The following is a 19,386-nucleotide window of genomic DNA, read 5'->3' on the forward strand; positions in this document are numbered from 1 at the left end:
AAGATTGACATCTCAAAATATAGGGGAGTCGAAGAAGACTCCCTTTTGAGATGGTTTGTCGAATTAGACGATGCCATAAGGGCACGTCACATTATCGACGAGCAAATGCAAATCGCATTCGCTCAATCAAATCTGGCAGGTCGTGCCAAAACTTGGGCATTGGGCCTTAAGTTACGCGACCCATATGTTTTTGGGTCGCTAGAGGTTTTTAAAACCCGACTCAAACAGACGTTTGAGCCACCAAGGGCTGAGTTCAGAGCTCGTTCAGAGCTTCTGAAACTTAAGCAAGGCAAGCGTGATGTGCACGCATATGCCCAGCACATACGACTCTTAGCGAGTTGTATTACCAATAACCCAGTCCATGAACACACGTTGATTACGGTGTTCATGCAAGGTCTTACGGATGGTCCCGTAAAGACCCACCTGTTCCGCTTGGAACTGGATACGCTTGAAGAAGCAATATCCGTAGCGGAACAGGAGGACTTTAGCTTGAGACAGGCTCAAGCAAGTTCGTCATCATATCGTCCACCTAGACGACACGAACTAGGAGGTCCAGAACCCATGGACCTTTCCTATGTCGAAAGCGAGAAACCTCGCTTTTCGAATAATAAGCGATCGCAGAAATGCCATCGCTGCCAAAAATTGGGACATTACGCTCATGAGTGTAGTGCCCCACGTCCAGCACCAAAAGGTACTGAACGTAATTTTGGATCGTATGCCAAAAAGGGCAACGGTCGCGGATCCGACGTTGTTGCGAAATCGCAACAGCGAGGCGGACCGCCAAAAAATGGACGGGGTCAGTAGGGGCGCAACGCCCTACTGATCCAGCAACCTCAAGAGAATTTGCAAATCTCTTGACAAAAGTTGCTCCAGACACACAATCATTATGTGTCTCTGCACCTGGTGATGAGGTATCCCTCATCACCTTGAAGTTGAAAGTGACAAATGATTTGTCACTCAGAGCCCTAGTGGACTGCGGAGAGTCGAATAACTTTATTCGTCGCCAGTCACTAGAGGGTCGTAGGCTCAAATATGCTGAGCGCGACATCCCTCCAACGAGGATGACGGTGCGTCTAGCGAAAGGCGCATAGATAACAGTAGTGAAATGCGTAGTGAATTTTCACTACACGTTAAGAGATTTACAGTATGATGATGATTTCATCGTAATGGATTTGGATGACAAATTTGATGTCATCCTCGGTTTACCTTGGCTCAGAAAATACGAGCCAAGGATCAGCTGGCAGCATCGATCCGTAAAGATGCCTGCCACTTGTGCATCAGATGGCCATCTGATGAACGTCTTGGAGCTCTACCTCCAAGTTTGAAAATGGCCCTAGCCACCTTTTGCCGTTCTGTTAAGAACAAGGCGGAATCAATGGACATTTCCATCTGCTTAATCAAAAAAGGGAGATTTTCTCCCTCTTTTCCCTCGAATGTTTTCACATTTACAGTTAGAGGGCGAGCCCTTGGCTCTGAGGCAGGTACAGAGATGTACCGGGACGGCATAGATGCCGCCAAATGGTCCTGTACATGACCGATCAGGGAGGCTTCGTACCGCATGAAGGCTTCAAGCCTTGCATGCAGGACCTCTGGTCCCTGGGAGATAATAAATTCCACGTGCTTAAGCCCGAATAAGGTTTTGAGCTTGTCATTAGTGGCGCGTTGCGCTTCTGACAATTTTGGAACCTCTTCCATTTTCGTGAGAAATTAGTATTGTTAAGACTCAGGCGTAGATTGACTACGAGTGCTACCAGGTGTAGCGGAGCTACCTCGCTCCTAAAGTCAGAGGAAGACTTTCAGACTCAGAGAGTCACTTAGTTCTATTGAACTAATGGGTTTAGCAACTCAGGGAGTCGTACAAGCTATTAAAGCTTGAGGAATCCTAGTTCAAGGGATTCAGGGGTTCGTAGAACCAAATGGCAACTAGTGCACAAGAGGATATACCTTAGAAAGGCTTCTATCTCTTACAGATCAATGCGCAAGCCTTAGGAAGGCACTTAACGCTTTAAGATCAAAAGGGAACTGCACTTTATTTAATTATTTAAATCTAAAAACCTTACCTAGCTAATTAAAAATAGATTTTGGCCGCCAGATTTATATCTACATTAATTACCAATACTAAATGGAATTAAGTAATTAACTATTTTAAAATTAGATAAAAGGGTATTTTACCCATAAAGTAAATGTACCTACAACAACGATCCATTACAGTGTGTCCCTCCTAAATATATTATGTTGAATTGTGTTGCAATTCATCTGTGCGACAGTCGCAGAAAAATTATCCCAAAACGTGAAATTTAATTGCCACTATTTAGCGAATTCGTAAAATTAGGTGAGAATAGCTCACGTAGATCAAGTGAAATACTCAACTCGTGTCCGAGCCAATCATGTCCGGCAGCACCCCAACATGTAATGTGGAGCTTCAGACACCCTCAATGAACCGAACATAATCGCATAATGTTCATATAGTTGCAGAGTTGAAAAGTCTAGCCGCCGCGTGCAATAAGCTGTGGGAGTTGGACACAAACCGGTTAGAGCCCAACGTGCACTATGAGCTAAATCTTCAAGAAGGAAAAAGTGCCTACGCCCGCGGTGATGCGGCAAGTGAAAAACTCTTTGCGTTTGTTGATCCAAGCGTATTTGAGCGTCGCACGTACAAGCTGCTGTTTGACCTATTGGACAATTATGAACGCGAGGTGCCGGAGGGTTCAACAAACACTCAACCTATTAAGTAACCTTTTTTCGAATCTGTACAGACAGGAGTATCCGAGCGGGTGACACCCTTTGAAATATTGGAGAACAATGCTTTCCTGAACGCAGTGATCGATACGGCGCCCATGCGCTATGCGCACGCGTGCGTAATGATTCTATTATCTTTATAATTGATCATATAATCACGATAGGTGGTGCATATGGTAGTTGGTTATTAAAAAACAAAAAAGTTACAGGCGAGATGCAAGACTTCAAAAAGAAACTCGAGCTAATTTGGTTCGGACTGTATCGCCGCGGCGCGCGCAATGACTCATCGGGTTTCGAGCACATCTTCGTTGGCGAACAGAAAAATGTGAGTTGAGACATGCATAGACTTGTTGTAACTAATTCTTTGTGCCCTTTTTTATTGCAGGGCAAAATTTGTGGCTGTCATAATTGGCTTCAGGTGTACAACGAAGAGCGCAAAGGTCTGATTGACTACCAAGGATACATCCGTCCTAAACAACGTAGGCGCAATTTCATGGAGTCTCACAACAAGGAGCAACTCATCACATTTCAGTTTCACTGGGAAGGCAAAATTAAGCTCGTGTCGACAAGGTGGGTGTTTATTCATTCCTAGATGAAGTGAGATACTTATAAGTTAATTTTCTTAGTTTGGTCGGAGTGAGTCCAGAATTTGAAATGGCGCTGTACACCATGTGTTTCCTTAATGGAGAGGAAAACAATCACGTTCACCTCGGGCCTTACTTGGTCAACATTAAATGCTATGCATTCGCTTGTGGGAAGGATACGAAGATTGGCACAGCCTATCCGGAAGCGCTACCACTTACCGAAGCACAGGCTGCGACAAAGATAGCGGCTATTCTTCGTGGCCACCTCACTCGCATTCACAACCCTCACATTCGTCGCCAAACTCGACCACCCCCTTCCGGTGCGGCGTGGGGTCCGCCGCCGGGAGTCGTTCGGCCTAATGATACCAGATCGTCTCAAAAGGTCTGCACTGAAGCTTCTAGACAGCATGCCACCGCTTCAGCATCCATCATTGCTGATTCCGAGCTTACCGGAGCATGGGCCCAGCCCCACAAATGGTAACTCACAGGTGACGTCTACAAAAGTGCAGCATGTAGATATTTACGACATCAATAGTATCTTCGTTTGCACTCTAGCGTCCGTTCTGAGGCGGCCACAATTAGATACAAGTCTTTGGTTTCACACTTGAAAGGCCTGTATTGCCTCTGTTACTTGGTGTTCCTTCAATACCAAGCAGATTAAAGGAATTACGTAGAATCGATAATAAGTGCCAAGGATGAAGACAAACGCTTTTAAAAGGCTTAACAAAGGCCCTTGTAGACATTGACACGGACAAGTCAGATGCCCCTACTCCAGAAGTTGTGGCTCTACCCTAAGAATGCAATCAGGCCTAGATTGACCGGTCTAGTATAAATCGTCATTATGACGATCTCTCTCGTTGCGGCACACTGGTGCTCCAGTGGCATAGTCGCCTTAAGCTAGCTGACAATGGCGCTTACCGATCTTTCAGTCGTCGTGCCTCCTTTGCAAAAGCAGGTGACATCATAGCAGTACTCTTATGAAAAGACGGTCGTTCCTTTAAAGCTACGACGTCAGCGACTTCATTTGTGCTGAGCTTTTAAGAGAGCGCATTGAGCGCGGGGGCTTTCAAAGCAGACAGGGTGGTGAACTACTTACAGCATATTCAAAGTTACAATGCAGTGGATGCTAATGCTTGACGAAGTCGATATTGTGGCAAGCAAGACCTTAAAACAAACCCTCGATCATTTTCTTTTCAATCAAACGCGCTTTTTCATACAACGTGGTGCAAGCAGCAGACGGTTAATAACCTTTGCTTGATGTGCGCTTTTCTGACAAACCTGCCTATTTGCTGGTTATTCAGTTTTTCATGTTAATTCTATGGAGTCTGTATGCTCGAGGAAGATATCAAGTCGCCTGCAACTTTAGACGCTAAGGTCGCCAAAGACATGTGAGTACGGAAGTGGGCTCTTCCCCACCACATAACCCCTCCAATGGCTCGGCTACCAATCACGGGGGGATGCTTTTTAATGCATTAAAGCTCCATGACATGACACAGAAAATTCCGTGAAATGCGGACTACTAAGTAGCAACAGAACTTCAGCTAACTCGACTACAGGTAATAAGAATAAATCTTCCTTACAAGCCATTGACAAAGCTTCAATCATCATCGAATCGGTTAGGATTCAAATATTTATAAATCGAAGTTACTGTTGTGCATTTCTTACCAGGTCGCATATATCAATATTCCTCGTCAGCAACGGTGAGCCAATCAGGTATGGTGATGCCATTGGAATTATTATAATCTAGCGCCGTAATAGCCGACTTTTTTGCGTTTTCAGTGGCTGCGTAAACTGATCCGCCGACCCACGCAAGCATGTTTCGCGGAAAGCAAATCTGGACAAGCTCTACTCGGTCGACAGCCGATGTAGAAGAAGCAAAATCGCTGTCATGACGCAATGCCTCGCGTACTTCAGCCACTATGCGTTGCGCCAGGCCTGGAGCACAACGGTATCAGCACGAATACTTCGTCAACCACATATTCTATGCACTACTGTACCAGGAATCATTGCAGTTCCTCCGATCAGGAGCATATTTTCCAGCATGGCCGATCGGATGTCGACAGAAGCTTTCTTCAAGACGTGAACAATGCCGTCGACGATAGACGCACCATCCACACCATCACGGACTATTAAGCAAATATACAGAATTGAGGTGAGCGCATTGGCCATCAAAAGCAATATGAGTACCATTAAGCAGCGGCTCTACTGCCCCTGTACGAAGAGAGCCAGGAACCTATCGCAATTAACATCTTCAAGTTTTTAGGATTGAAACGCACAAAAGAAGTTTTTAAAAATACCTGTAGCACGGCGTTGTCTTGCGTCTGAAAATTAGCGCCAACCACATTATTTAATGGATCCTATATCGTGCAAAGTCCCTCAGTGCTACATTCAGTACCAGAATTTTTGGCCACTTTGCATTACTATTTGCTGTGCAAAGCACGCCCGTTCAAGAATGTCCTCTGCCAAAGTTTCGGTCACAGGCATCACCCTCTTTGAGTTACCCGTTGGCTGATCGTGTAAAACATTTAGCTCCTGTTGAATGACATTACAGCAGTTTCTACTGCCAATAGGAACAGCTACACCATAATACCACCAAGTGATTCCATTTTAAGGCTCAAACACAGCACAATATATGTTTAACACCCACTTTCGTAAAGATAAGGCAAAGGAATTCCTTTGTAAACTGGAAGTAATCTCGTCTCCATCCAACCACAATCTATGACCAACGCGGTGTGATTGGCCGTAGCATACAAAACTGCAACCATTGACGGTACCAGAGTCACCGCTGCAGCCTGAAAGCATACATAATTCCTCGACTTTAGCGTAGGCCTCTTAATAGATTGCATTGCTTCAACCTTAAATGAGTCAAATAGGATACAAAGCAGCGTCTCTCGAAACACGCGCGGTAGCAGCAGATCCTCGCAGACTACAAACCGCCGACGCGAAGGATTCACCAGCATTAGCCTGCCATTCAGAACCCGTGAAGTCGCAGCTGTATCGATAGCATTTAAACATACCCAAAACATATTCTGTGTAGCTGCGAATATAAATATTGGTGCCAATCCGCCGCGCTGCGTGGCTTCTGCAGCATTTCCCCCATCTTCAACTCGAACGGTATTAGGTACATTAAAGCTAAACTTGACAGCAAGACCACAAACGCACCTGACAATACTCCACACATTGCGGAGAGCGCTCCCCAGAGATGCCGCATCGAATGTATCGCGCCCCGAGCTCCAGCACCAACACACTCTTGTCGCTGCTCATTTATTCGAATTGCCTCAATTTAATATCTGCTATTTGGCAATCTTTTCCTAACTAAATTTCAAAAGAATCAACACGATAAATACTTGATCGACAATTTTATAAAAACAATCAAAAATTTCAAAACTTTTATTGCAACAATTGTGGTTATTAAAATAGTACGAATACGTGAACACTTAGACGACTTATGCAGTCGTAAATCCAGTGAGATCGGCGTCCAGCGTAGCGTACAACATATTCTTCAACTCTTTTTTGCTTTTATACATTGGTAAATCCAATCGATTAAAACACGCGTGGCTTGAAATGTATTGCGTCGTCTTGTACGATACTCCCTTCAGATTAAACGGGCAAAGACGGCCATCATAACTAGTAAGACCACGGAAACCCGACAGTGGTACACAAGCTGATCCCGTTGCAAATAGCAAAAGACGCCGACGGTTTTCGTTCGGCATCTGATGCACGATTTCCCAAAACCATCGAGTAAGATCTGCACCCACCAAATTCGGAGACATGACGGTGTGTGCCTTCCAGTCCGAGACGTCAATTTCAGGAGACCCACAGAGCAGATAATCGAATTCTTCTGGGTCAAATATCATCAGCATCTCGCGAGGAATGACCTCGTAGAGACCTTTCAGGAACGCGTACATTTGATCGGCAACACTCTCGAAGAGCAAGTGTCGGAAGCGACGGTCCAAGTACTCGCGCTTGTTTAAGTTAGTGACGGCAATGTTCCGTCCGTTCGGAATTAAGTCCACTACGACTTTTTCAGACTCATTAATCTGCTCATTCAAGCTAAAATCAAGTTCGAGATCATCCACTCCGTCGTTATCCATTAGCCAACGTAAATTACGGTAACTCTCGGGGTCAATAAACTCCATGTCGGCAAAGGTGACAGGGACACCCAAGATTACTTTAAGCAACGGCAGCGCAAGATGGAAACCCCAGACGCCACCTTCAAGCAATGCTCGGCCAATCAAACGTCCAGTGGCGAAATAGTAGCTGAGGTGGTCATCACCTACCTCAATTCGAGACTGTGGATTAAAATGAAAACACTGATCCGCCTTGTTCGTGCACGTGAAGAGACGTAATGTCGGCGACGCTAGCAATTCGTTAACCAGCATAAACCATTCCCGATGCACTCCTCCAGCATCCACGCCGCTTTCGTCTAAAAAGTTAATACGCATAAATGATCGTAAATTCTTTGGCTGAATACAGTACATGTGGTCCATAGACTCTTCTAACATATAGTCACGGTGCACTGACAGCTTCAGGAACTCTACCTCTGCGGGTACGATAAGCGACGCAGTGATCACGACAAAATGCGCATACTTGGAAGGAAAATCATTAGTTGCCATGAAAACTGTCTCCTTACGTCGCTCTGGTCCAACGTAGGCAAGTGTCGACATGCCTGTTGGGAATTCTGCGGGGTCAGACTTGGATGCTTCCACCAACTCCAACCTAACATCCGTCGGTAGTTTCGATTTACCGGAAACGTCTTCGTTACTATCTAGTGCCTGCGTCACGGCAAGCACTGGCTCAACTGTCGCACTTGCCTCCTCTTGACTCTCATTCTGTCCTTGGCATTCATCAACCGATTCACTATCCTCTCCCACCTCATCCTCAACGGAGACAATCAAGCGCACCGTATACCCAGGCATGGTTGAGTCTACTTCGCTACTGACTGGAACGTTATTGCCACCACTGCGGTACCAGAATAAATTTCCTTCCACGTCTAGCTTCCTGCTCCACTCGCGACGGTTTCTGGCGCGTCGTTGCTGGCGACTCAACGAAGACATTTTTCTTGGTCTTGGCGATAGAATATGCGATGGCCGGGGTGCATTCACCATATATGCGGAACTTCCTCTGCTTGAATTGCTCTCTACTCGCTGGAGTTTATGATGCCGCTGGGGCTGCCGCTCTTCGTCGTCACTATCGTCGTCCACTGTATTAATGGACAGCGACGGCAACTTGTCACCACATAGGACGCAGTGCTCAAAGCGTTTAAAGTTTTCAAACTCACAGCTGGAACAGGCACTGTAGCCGGCCTCCGCTTCTCGCGTAGCTGCATCGATGCGATGATCGACCGACTCGCCCGAAAGTAGCGGGACCTCCATGTCCAACAGGTGGCGGTTCCGTCGACACGCCATAAGCCACACGACGAAGAAAACAGTGCACAACAGAAGCATACCAATACCTTGGTACACCATCGACGCCTCCGTCGAACGCTCATTGTCCATTGCCTAACAAGAGTTGTATTTCTAGTGAAGAACCTGGCTTACAAGTCGTGGAATGAAAATCCACACTGAAGCCAGTAAAAATCGTATTGCGAATCAGTCTCTACATATTCATTGATTCGTGTAAGTTTATCACACTTGCAACCTTTATGTCGTTGTATGACATAAATAGGTTTCCGCCCCGATTTCTACGTAAATTCCTACAATTATATCGCTTATGCACAATATTATTACAGTACTCGCCGATCCAACAACATCGGAGGGATCACCTCAGGGATGTGCCGAACCAACCTGGTTCTTTTCGTAACATGTTGAAAGCTGGATCTAAAAATAACTAACACAAAACGAAGGGTAACAATAGATTCACAAACATGCTTTTTCGGGCGTGCCGTTCCATTACAAAATATTAATAATCAAATGGAGCTGCACGAGTCTTCGAGCAAACATATTATATATATTGTTCAGCAATTGACCTATCCGATAAAGGAAAAGATTGAGAAATTTTAGGTGCCGTCTGTCTATTTTCACTGACAATTATTCATGTTCTTGATAAAAGGTCCTCATTTTTACAGCAGCCCTAGCTGTAAACTTCATCGCAAATATGCCAGTCTTCTTGCTCAAGTAAAAGAGGATCTAAGGTTGCAATCTTGAGCTAGACAGCTCTGATAGGGCACCCAGATGAATTAGATCTGTTTGATCGTTGTCAACGGGCGATGAAAGGGTTGATATTGAAGTAGACTTGCTGCAAGTAGGGATCAAGCTTCAAGAGGGCCGGCTTTAAAACATCTTCGACACCTGGCTGCAAGATGAGGGTCGCGATACGCTCTACAAATTCAGGTTCAACTTTGCAGAACGGAAAAATAAAAATTTGCATGTACTTGTGTCTCGCAGATACGTGCAGTCGTACATGGCTGAGAAAGTCCCGTCGTGAAAAGCACATCGACGTAGGCTTGTGCAAGTGCCTTGGCTTTGCTTGACAACATGGCAGCCAGCCAAGGCTGGAATGTCCAGAATCGAATCGGCTTTGTAGCAATCCACTCGCTCACTATCCTCAAAAGATCTTTTACCATGCCCTTAAGCTGCAAAGGCTCCTCTTTGGGCCATTCACACGTAACCAACATCAGCAGCACGACTTCCTAAAGGCCGCGTCATCAATACATGGTATCAGCTCAAATAACGCTTAATAATGAATTGAATTGTGGTGAATTCAGAAATAAGCTTAAGCTTGCCCGAACATCTTTACTCTCTGGTGCTTCGAAACAACTTCGCAGGTCTTCTATGAAGCAGCTATATACCTCTTGCTTTACCGCAGCACGCGCATCTACGGCATTTCGCTGTAGTGTCTTTGCCATAGCCTTCAGTTGAAGCGTGCGAGGCAAGAGCGTGTAACTCCTGCTTGGAAGAATCAAGACCCACCCAGAAAGCACTAAACGCGCGCAACATGTCAGCAGTTAACGCTGCATAAATTAAATGCAAATTAATCTACTACCTTGTACACGGATGTGATTGCACTTGTCACTCATTCTCTGTATAATTGCTAAGAAAGCTACGGTCTGTTCAGCCCTCAAAAATGCTTCTGTCAGGAGTGCACTTCAAAGCATACACAAAATAAGATCAGTTTGGTTAGCAATTGCGCGACTGTGCAACCTGTTTGATTGATCATTTTCAACGTCATCGGTCGCAGGAGAAGGAGTAGCTTCACGAAGGCTTTGAAGCTTTTGAAGGACTGCAATTAGCAATTCCGATCGCGTCGGATGCGATGCTAAGTATGGACTCTGCAAAATGGATCGCAGTAAATGAATTCTTGCATCGCTCAAGGTGTCCACCGTTAGAATGCCTTGTACAGGAAGCGTGGGTATTGTGGCGACTGGAAACCACCGACGCAGGCTCGTTTCAATTTTCTGCTGCGTTTTATCGCAGCACGTTACGGCTTCAGCAGCAGAAGCCCATTCTAGAGCTCTTTGCAGCGACTCGAGGTTCCAATCGTGCAGCTGCGATGTTTGCGTAAGATTTGCAAGCTTCACGAACATTCGTATATGCTGCTCGTGCTCTAGATAAATCAAGTCGCCCATGTCGGTGAAATTTGAAAGTACTCATCATTGTCAATAGTGCAAAAATAAAACCAAAAATTGTCTCCACCAGAATTGCATCGCTACAATGCTTGACACAATCACTTCTCGCAGTCAATACAAATATATTTTAAAGAAGCAAATGTACCTTGAATATGTATTCCTACGCATAACTGGATATTCTTCAAATACATTTCCTGCGTCTTTTTTTCCTTATAAGATTCCGAGATGAGGCATAATTACTGAAAAATATTCCTTTACGCCGCTCAGCTTTACAAGTCTTTTTTTTAGCATTAGGTTTGGCGTTATACTTGGCGGTTGTTCTAGCCTGACAAATTGCTGCTGAAACGCAGACGAATCTACCTCTCTTTGTACAGATTCGGTTTTAAATGTATTGTCAAAATTGGATCTTTAACACATATGCCTCAATTTATGACAGCAAAAAATGAGGCGAGTTGAAAATATAGTTTCTGCAAGGAACACTGCAGTGAAAATTTTCTTTTGTACCAATTTTAAGAAAAAAACGCGCAGCTTTTATAGGAGCTTGTAAACAAAGCATGCGTCAAACATTCAAAGTCTTTAACGTGCTTTTTGCTTACAGCCCAAATCAAGCGACAAGGAAATATCTATTTTCAGTTTTAGTTTGAAGTCGTCCTAAATGTCGCCCAAGATTCGCTGTTTCATGGCCCATTCGACCTTGCGTCGATGTTATCACGCTAAGGTGCGCAACAAAAGTCTTATCCAGTCGACGGGCTTTATCAACGGTAACTGGGTGGAAAGTCACTCTAACCAGCACTTTATTGTCACCGACCCCTCCACGGACAAGGAGATTGCGCATGTCGCCAATATGGGCCGAGCCGAGACTAATGAAGCCATTTCGGCGGCGTTGACAGCCCAAAAGAAATGGCGTAGAACTACAGCTGCTGCCCGTTCCACGTTGCTTAAAAAGTGGTATGCGGCCATAGTGGCCCACACGGAGGATCTAGCAGTCATTGCCTCCGTCGAGAGTGGCAAGCCACTGCCCGAGGCCAAAGGTGAGGTGGCCTACGCTGCTGGGTTTATCGACTTTTTTGCGCACGAAATTATGCACTCAAACGGCTTCCTGCCTTCCACGTCGGCCCCGGACCATAAAATCATGGCAATTAAGGAGCCAGTGGGCGTTTGCGGTATCATCACGCCCTGGAATTTCCCCATAGCCATGATTACCCGGAAACTTGGCCCATGCCTAGCTTCTGGCTGCACGGCTGTGGTTAAGCCAGCGGCCGAGACACCACTGTCGGCCTTAGCGCTCGCTAAATTGGCCGAGGACGTGGGTTTTCCAGCCGGTGTTCTTAACGTGCTGCCATCGTGTAATGACATGGCATCTGAGGTTGGTGGCGCGCTAACGAGCAGCCATGAAGTGCGCAAGATTTCATTCACGGGATCCACTCATGTTGGCAAGCTTTTGATGGAGCAGTCGGCAGCGACGATGAAGCGTTTGTCGCTCGAGCTCGGCGGTAACGCACCATTTATTGTTTTTGAAGACGCTGATCTCGACAAAGCTCTAGATGGTTTGATAGCTTCGAAATTTCGCAACACCGGGCAAACGTGCGTGTGCAGCAATCGCATGTTTATTCACGCCAGCATATATGATGCATTTGCAGCCAAACTCGTTGAGCGGGTCAAGAAGCTTAAGATGGGTCTTCCCCACGAGGATGGTGTGAGGCTTGGTCCATTGATTAGTCCGATTGCTTTTGCTAAGACGTCGGGTCTTGTAAATGATGCCGTCGCGAAAGGAGCAGTGGCTTTAGTTGGCGGCCAGAGCAGCGACATTGGGCGTAATTATTACGAGGCTACTGTGCTGACTGACGTCAATGCCACGATGCAAATCTGGAGCGAGGAAGCTTTTGGACCCATCGTCCCGCTTATTAAATTTTCTACTGAAGATGATGTGATTAGAATGGCTAACGACACCGAGTCTGGACTTGCTGGCTACTTTTTCTCGCAAGATTTATCCCGCATGTGGCGTCTTGCTGCTGCCCTTGAATGTGGAATGATTGGGGTAAACACAGGCTTAATCTCGAATGTGCAAGCACCGTTCGGTGGTGTGAAGCAATCTGGACTGGGACGCGAGGGCTCTTTCATGGGCCTGGACGAGTATCAAGAGACAAAGATGGTTTGTGTGGGTGGACTGGACTTAGGTGATACCCACAAATTCGATTAAATGGTCGGTTCTATTACTTTGCCACTGTTGTCGCTGACATTTTAATGTTGCATAGTCTGTTTTGTTGCACTATGTGTCTTTCCTCATCGTAGTAATATCAGCCTCATTGTTCGCAAACAACTACTGGTAATTTTTCAAACGCACCCAACTCTATTGAGACCTCACATACATCTTTCGGTCATTTAATGAACTATCGAGATACTAACGTCAAAGGAGGCGCCATACATAGTTTGTTTTTACTATAATAAAGTCATATCGTTACGTGACAACTTAATATATTAAGACAGTTTTACTTTTTATCTATCATAAGTCGTTAGTCTAGATCCTTTAAGCTAAATCTTCTTAGTTGCTAAAAAGTCAAGTAAATTAATGCAATGGTGATACACAAGGATGCCGTTTACTAAGCGACCCCTAGCCAATGGCGAAATAGCATACGATGGTGTATTCGTTGCGCACCTGAGATTGTGCACAAATGTTGCTTTCAGTCTTTAGTAGACTATAAAATCATGGTAATCAGTCGTGCCGATTTTGTGCGCTCGAGATAAATCGCAAAAAGCCTCCTCTAAAATATAGTTTCGAAATTGTAATGGTACCTCCATCACAAGCGATACCAAGACTGCTAGTGCTCTATGGAAGTGAGACGGGAACAGCACAAGACGTGGCCGAATTCGTGCATCAGCGTGCCTGCAATCGGCAGCTGGTTGATACGCAAGCCTTAGCCATGGACGATTTTCCCGTGGTGCAGCTGCTCCCAGAGTGCAATACTGTCGTATTCGTGGTATCCACGACTGGTGACGGAGAGGCACCCCAAAACATGCGCAATAGCTGGCATAGTCTACTGCGCAAGTCGCTTGGACCACAGTGGTTAAAAGGTGTGCGCGTTGCCATTTTTGGCCTGGGTGATTCCAGTTACGCCAAGTACAATGCTGTTGCCAGGCGTCTACAGGCCCGTCTACTTCAGCTCGGGGCTTCAGAGCTTATCGACCGGGGGCTAGGAGATGACCAACATGTGAATGGGTATTTTGGTGCCTTAAATTCGTGGCTGGAGAAGTTGTGGACGGAAATTTTGAAATTACATCCCCTGTGTGAGGGTACAACAATTGATGACACCCCCAAACCAATAGAGCATCGCTACTCTGTCATTATGCATGATGCTGGGGCCCCAGAAGTGCATGAGGCAAAGCAAATGACGCCAAAAAGTGACAGTTCGCGATTTTATGCGCCTCCTCGGACTGCAGTGGGGACTGATCAGGGCCTTATACTGGCCTCTGTCGAGATTAATCGGCGAATTACCGCCGAGAGCTGGGAACAGGATGTAAGGCACTTAGTGTTAAATATTTGTTCTGGTTCCAGTATTGTTAAAGCAAGTAAGCCATTTTACCGAGCCGGAGACGTTGCAGTCGTGTACCCTGATAATGTACTGGGTGTGGACGATATGCTGACACGACTGAAGCTGAATGGCGATGCAGTCATAACAATTAATGCTGCAAATGGCTCGAAACAATTTGATTTTCCGAGTCCAGTGTCTCTACGTGATATCTTTACCAAGTACTTAGCTGTTCTTCAATCACCTCGTCGAAGCTTTTTTGAGCAAATATCACTGTTTGCATCTAATGCAGAAGAGGTACGAAAATCAGTGCTGAACGCACCAACCATACCAGATTTATGAACAAACGTGTTTGTACCCATGCAGAAAGATAAGCTTGAGGAATTGGCGTCAGCTGAAGGCGTCGACTTATTCTACGACTACTGTGTTCGTGAGAAGAAGACGTATGCAGAGGTTCTTGCAGATTTCCCTAGTGTCAACATACCGTTGATAATTCTCTTGCAGCTGATTCCTCGTCAACAACCCCGGTCATACTCTATTTCATCATCGGGATTACTGCACCCTGAAACCGTAATTACATTTGGCGATTGTGCACTGAAATCAAATGATTAACCTTTTCTATTGATTTGTTTAATTTACTCTCTAGGTGCACTTAACTGTGGCGATTGTGAATTTCTTGACACCCTACAAGCGACGGCGCAACGGCATATGCTCAAGCTTTTTCTTGTCAATAGACCCATGCAAAGAGAAAAAGTGCATTCCAATGTGGATCAAGAAAGGTCTATTCGCGCCGCCTGACTTAGAACGCGATATGTTACTCATTGGCCCTGGCACTGGACTCGCCAGTATGCGTGCTATGGTGCAAGAGCGTCATTTTTTGCGAAAACAAGCCGATAAAGTGAAGGTAAACTCTAAAGTGTTGTATCTTTACTTTGGCTGTCGCCATAAAAGCAAGGTAACATCTGTGTTTGCCTATCAAATCTTCAATTTTCTTACAGCCACATTGGGTCTGTAGGACTTTTTATATAATGACGAGCTATCTGAATTTGTAGCTTCCGGTGATATTACGGAGCTCCACACTGCGTTCTCGCGCGACCAGGTACACTTAAGCTAAGATTCGTTACGTAGCTAAATCTGACTTTATGCTTCGCTGCCTAAGAATCACAAAATATATGTCCAGACGCTTCTAGCAGAGAACAAAGAGACGATTTTTGAATTTATAATGAAGGGCAAGGGATGCGTTTACATTGCAGGTTCCGCCAAACGCATGCCTACAGACGTCTACGAAGTAATCCGCGATATTCTTCGCTTAGTGGGGCAACTTTCGCTGTCTGCCGCTGAGATTGTGATGAAGACACTGATTCGAAACAAGCGCTATGTTGTAGAATCTTGGTCATAGAAACAATGGCAATGTATTTTTAGCATTTGAAACGCTGATACACTTCTCATGATGGTCTGCACACGCCTTCGTCTGTAAAAGTCGCAATCTGGCTTATACAAAACTAGTCAAACGCTGAGTCGAGGGAACTGCAGAACGCGCTAGTGCTGTCAAAAACTCAATATGTGCTAGAAATTGCATTAGTGTGAAGCCAAGAGCTTTCATGTAATTCTCAGTAGACACCTTACGCGACTTTAACGTTCGAAGCTTGGTTCTTGTTCAGAGACCTAAAAGAGGAAGAACAAACTACTGTATAATCTTTTATGATTTAAAGTAATATATACCTTCACAAATACTTCAGCAAGGCAGTTTTTGTAATCATCGAAATGGAAATCGACCCGTTTCTACTTCATTTGAAGTTTCGACCATTTTTCTGCTGATTGGCAAAAATACTCTGATAGCCGAAACAATCCGTGGAACGAAAGAGAACAGCAAGATCCTATTTTTCTCGCGAGCGGCGCAAATCGACAACGCCAGCTGTCTTGGCTAAGATAACTGTCCAACGTGCATACCTTTAGAGCGTGTGCCAGTTCACTCTCAGTGCAATAAATAACCTGCTCTCAGCGACTAACATAAGAGTCGCGTCTCTCCTGGTTAGGATTCGCAACCCCTGAAAAGTTAGCCAACATCTTTCCGAGATCCTTACGGTGAGAATAGGCCAGAAGGCCGACCTCCCATTAAGCAATTGCGCGAGGTCACTTTGCTATTTGTTGTGGCCTTTGGCTGGCATACAATCTGCAACTATTATTTCTTGCGTCTTTCAACGTCAAAGCGACAACGAAGGAGTTGTTACAGCTCTGAATTGCTAAATGACGCAAACGAATTTACAAGGCGATATAGGCCGGGAAGAGTCTCGAGTGGTTACGATGACTAGACATAAGCACAGCAATGCTGGTGGACTGGAAGTCGAAATGGCGGAACCCATCGAAGAAGTCGACATTGAGTGGGGACAGGTTTTTTCGGCAGGAGAGAGCTCGCGCAGTTTCGTGGAAGGCAGGTCCATAACGGACGAGTGACTATGGCGATGGGTGTTTACTTTGTTACTGACATTTTGTTTTAATTTCAACCTTCGCAGCCGAGGTAGTTTCCGCGATCGAGTACGATCGGTCGGGAGAATTTTTAGCCACTGGAAATAAAGGTGGACGCATTTGCATATACTGCCGACACGGAAGTCCGGCATCGGTTCGTTTAGGACACTATTCGACATTTTACGGAAATTTTTAAAATTATGTGATTTTTTTGTATGTCAGAATCAAGCCCTGTACAACAGAACAAATAGCGATCCGCAGTACCAGCTATATACTGAGTTCCAGAGCCACAACGCCGAATTCGACTACTTAAAGAGTCTTGAAATCGAAGAAAAAATTAATCAGATCAAATGGTGTCGTCCGGTTAACGGATCCCAGTGCCTTTTGTCCACAAACGACAAGACAATCAAGTTATGGAAGATTTACGAGCGCAGCATTTGTGAAATAACGACGTACAATGAAAAAGGTCTTGCCCGTGTACCGCGAGCGCACATAACTCCAGAGCTAATTCAGCTCCCAGAGATGCATATTCGCGGGCATGTTACGACATCCACAGCTAAGCGCGTCTATGCAAATGCCCACACGTACCATATAAACTCAATCGCAATTAATAGCGACGGAGAAACATTTATCTCGGCAGACGATCTTCGTGTGAATTTGTGGAGTCTTGGCGCTTCTAATCAAAGCTTTAGTAAGTCTCGCTGCGATTCCGAATTCTAATAATTTCTAAGCTGCACTTGGTTATGTTTAGATATCGTGGACATTAAGCCGGCAAATATGGAAGAGCTCACCGAAGTAATCACAGCTGCAGACTTCCACCCGACACACTGTAATACGATTATGTATAGTACCAGTCGTGGTGCCATCAAAGTTGGCGACTTGCGGCAATCAGCCCTGTGCGATGCATACTCACAAGGTACGTTGAATTATGATTTTGTCCAAGTGGAATCGTCCTCTAAACAATTGTTCACATGAATTGTGGCGGTGGCAGTCTTTGAAGAGCAAGAAAATCCCGAGGCTCGAAGTTTTTTTTCTGAGATTATTGCATCCATTTCGGATATCAAGTTTTCTCCGGACGGTCGTTACATTATTGCACGCGACTTTCTTACGCTCAAAGTGTGGGATATTAATATGAATTCGCGCCCTGTTCAAACGATTAACGTAAGTGATGCTGACGTTGTAATGCTTTTCATGCGTCTCTGTCAAATATATTTTAATTTACTTATACTGCTGATGCGGTCTATCGCTGGTTAACAGATTCACGACCATCTTCGCCCGCGACTAGGAGACCTGTACGAGAGTGATTGTATCTTTGACAAGTTTGAGTGCGCAGTCAGTGGCGATGGCAATCATTTCCTAACGGGATCCTACAACAGCGAGTTCCATATTTACGACCGCTATGGGCGCGCTAGTGTTTCTATTACGCCTCGCACAGCGAGAGTTAGTCGCCGCCATTCCATGCCACAGCGAGGCATTGCGCAGCAAATTGCCGCAATGCCCACTTCAGGTGACCCGGACGCTTTGGATTTTTCAAAGAAGATTTTGCAGGCAAGCTGGCACCCGTCGTTAAAGGAAGTCGCTGTTTCCATTCGCAACAGCCTCTTCGTATACGCAGCCTGACTACCACGATATTGGAGGTAGTATCAGCAGTACGAGAATACACTCATAGAATCTCGTACGCAAGCAGTCGAAGCACGAAAGGCAGCCGACATCAATTATTGAAACCACCAGGCTGGCCAAGCCAGCGTGAAGAAAGTTTTATCGAGGGAAGTCATTCATAAGAATTTTAATTCTGTAAATTTTATATTTTCATTCGAGGTTGTCAGCGTTCAACATGAAGAACTACCATGAATCAGCTACTCATAAATAGCTGTTAAAAAAACACCTGGCAAACAAAGACTGCTTTTTATCCAGTATCCTGGACGTGATAAAGTCTATTTAAGATAAAGTATTTATAGAAGTTCTTCTTTTACTGGAAGATTTATAAGGCGTTGGTTCAAATTCGACACATGTGTATAAAAAGCCACGATACGTTCAAATGTTGCTTTCATGCTTCACATTTTTTTCATAGATCAACTGGCCGGTTAAGCCGTCACCTTGTGGCGCTGAAACAGATACCTGGGTGCAGACAGGCGTTTGCTGCCCCGCCGAACACGGTGGACTGAATTAAAATCGCACGCTGTTTTACGGAAGCATTCGCGTGCGGGGGGAGACCTCCCTCTCGGTACTGAGGGCCGCCGAACACGGTGGACTGAATTAAAATCGCACGCTGTCTTACGGAAGCATTCGCGTGCGGGGGGGAGACCTCCCTCTCGGTACTGAGGGCCGCCAAAGTCGGCTCCCTGGTGCGTCACGAGGACGTACGGACAGGGCACACCGAATCGTCGATTCGACCAGCGAAAGAGGCTCGCGAGGAGACAATACCGAAAGGGACACGAAGTACCGAGTGTAGGCGGGCACGTCGTAATGCGGCCACGCTCTACTTAGCACACACCCTAGCACA

At 45.5% G+C, this 19,386-nt stretch overlaps 8 protein-coding genes across 8 annotated transcripts; 5 read left to right on the forward strand and 3 right to left on the reverse strand.

Moving 5' to 3' along the window:
• Positions 1 to 2,418: 2,418 nt before the first annotated feature.
• On the forward strand, positions 2,419 to 4,076 carry CCR75_003429 (uncharacterized protein). The gene is made up of 5 exons (XM_067961524.1): positions 2,419 to 2,696; positions 2,757 to 2,854; positions 2,920 to 3,064; positions 3,125 to 3,309; positions 3,366 to 4,076. The coding sequence occupies exons 2-5, from the start codon at positions 2,838 to 2,840 to the stop codon at positions 3,802 to 3,804; spliced, it is 786 nt and encodes a 261-aa protein (XP_067821831.1). The 5' UTR covers positions 2,419 to 2,696; positions 2,757 to 2,837; the 3' UTR covers positions 3,805 to 4,076.
• Positions 4,077 to 4,095: 19 nt separating this feature from the next.
• Positions 4,096 to 6,587, reverse strand: CCR75_003430 (uncharacterized protein; the record flags this gene model as incomplete). Its single annotated transcript, XM_067961525.1, has 11 exons — positions 4,096 to 4,842; positions 4,904 to 4,918; positions 4,989 to 5,258; positions 5,321 to 5,449; positions 5,511 to 5,556; positions 5,621 to 5,680; positions 5,745 to 5,899; positions 5,971 to 6,115; positions 6,179 to 6,287; positions 6,341 to 6,423; positions 6,486 to 6,587. The coding sequence occupies 9 exons, from the start codon at positions 6,585 to 6,587 to the stop codon at positions 5,002 to 5,004; spliced, it is 1,086 nt and encodes a 361-aa protein (XP_067821420.1). The 3' UTR covers positions 4,096 to 4,842; positions 4,904 to 4,918; positions 4,989 to 5,001.
• A 182-nt stretch (positions 6,588 to 6,769) lies between these two features.
• On the reverse strand, positions 6,770 to 8,821 carry CCR75_003431 (uncharacterized protein; the record flags this gene model as incomplete). Its single annotated transcript, XM_067961526.1, has 1 exon — positions 6,770 to 8,821. The coding sequence occupies one exon, from the start codon at positions 8,819 to 8,821 to the stop codon at positions 6,770 to 6,772; it is 2,052 nt and encodes a 683-aa protein (XP_067821419.1).
• Positions 8,822 to 9,319: 498 nt separating this feature from the next.
• CCR75_003432 (uncharacterized protein) lies at positions 9,320 to 10,890 on the reverse strand (the record flags this gene model as incomplete). Its single annotated transcript, XM_067961527.1, is given in 6 exon segments — positions 9,320 to 9,661; positions 9,726 to 9,954; positions 9,997 to 10,094; positions 10,114 to 10,275; positions 10,308 to 10,408; positions 10,424 to 10,890. 6 exon segments carry the CDS (start codon positions 10,888 to 10,890, stop codon positions 9,522 to 9,524), a joined length of 1,197 nt encoding a protein of 398 aa, XP_067821418.1. The 3' UTR covers positions 9,320 to 9,521.
• A 655-nt stretch (positions 10,891 to 11,545) lies between these two features.
• Positions 11,546 to 13,090, forward strand: CCR75_003433 (uncharacterized protein; the record flags this gene model as incomplete). Its single annotated transcript, XM_067961528.1, has 1 exon — positions 11,546 to 13,090. The coding sequence occupies one exon, from the start codon at positions 11,546 to 11,548 to the stop codon at positions 13,088 to 13,090; it is 1,545 nt and encodes a 514-aa protein (XP_067821417.1).
• Positions 13,091 to 13,621: 531 nt separating this feature from the next.
• Positions 13,622 to 16,150, forward strand: CCR75_003434 (uncharacterized protein). Its single transcript, XM_067961529.1, has 5 exons — positions 13,622 to 14,714; positions 14,784 to 14,987; positions 15,064 to 15,372; positions 15,433 to 15,516; positions 15,577 to 16,150. Exons 1-5 carry the CDS (start codon positions 13,677 to 13,679, stop codon positions 15,814 to 15,816), a joined length of 1,875 nt encoding a protein of 624 aa, XP_067821423.1. The 5' UTR covers positions 13,622 to 13,676; the 3' UTR covers positions 15,817 to 16,150.
• A 514-nt stretch (positions 16,151 to 16,664) lies between these two features.
• Positions 16,665 to 16,871, forward strand: CCR75_003435 (uncharacterized protein; the record flags this gene model as incomplete). The annotated part of the gene is made up of 1 exon (XM_067961530.1): positions 16,665 to 16,871. The coding sequence occupies one exon, from the start codon at positions 16,665 to 16,667 to the stop codon at positions 16,869 to 16,871; it is 207 nt and encodes a 68-aa protein (XP_067821422.1).
• Positions 16,872 to 16,873: 2 nt separating this feature from the next.
• Positions 16,874 to 18,855, forward strand: CCR75_003436 (uncharacterized protein; the record flags this gene model as incomplete). Its single annotated transcript, XM_067961531.1, has 6 exons — positions 16,874 to 16,883; positions 16,931 to 17,037; positions 17,106 to 17,574; positions 17,635 to 17,799; positions 17,875 to 18,044; positions 18,141 to 18,855. 6 exons carry the CDS (start codon positions 16,874 to 16,876, stop codon positions 18,501 to 18,503), a joined length of 1,284 nt encoding a protein of 427 aa, XP_067821421.1. The 3' UTR covers positions 18,504 to 18,855.
• Positions 18,856 to 19,386: the final 531 nt, after the last annotated feature.

This window comes from Bremia lactucae, assembly GCF_004359215.1.
Source record: "Bremia lactucae strain SF5 chromosome Unknown BlacSF5_NotPlaced_19_SHOA01000004.1_2068294bp, whole genome shotgun sequence".
In the NCBI taxonomy this organism is placed as follows: Eukaryota; Oomycota; class Peronosporomycetes; order Peronosporales; family Peronosporaceae; genus Bremia; species Bremia lactucae.

Bases quoted from the DNA above. Each gene is read 5' to 3' on its own strand.
- CCR75_003429 (XM_067961524.1), top strand. The intron at 3,065-3,124 runs GTGAGTTGAGAC...TTTTTATTGCAG, and splicing joins TCGTTGGCGAACAGAAAAAT to GGCAAAATTTGTGGCTGTCA. The intron at 3,310-3,365 runs GTGGGTGTTTAT...TAATTTTCTTAG, and splicing joins ATTAAGCTCGTGTCGACAAG to TTTGGTCGGAGTGAGTCCAG.
- CCR75_003434 (XM_067961529.1), top strand. From the start codon at position 13,677: ATGGTACCTCCATCACAAGCGATACCAAGACTGCTAGTGCTCTATGGA. The intron at 14,715-14,783 runs GTACGAAAATCA...GTACCCATGCAG, and splicing joins TTGCATCTAATGCAGAAGAG to AAAGATAAGCTTGAGGAATT. The intron at 14,988-15,063 runs GTAATTACATTT...TTTACTCTCTAG, and splicing joins GATTACTGCACCCTGAAACC to GTGCACTTAACTGTGGCGAT.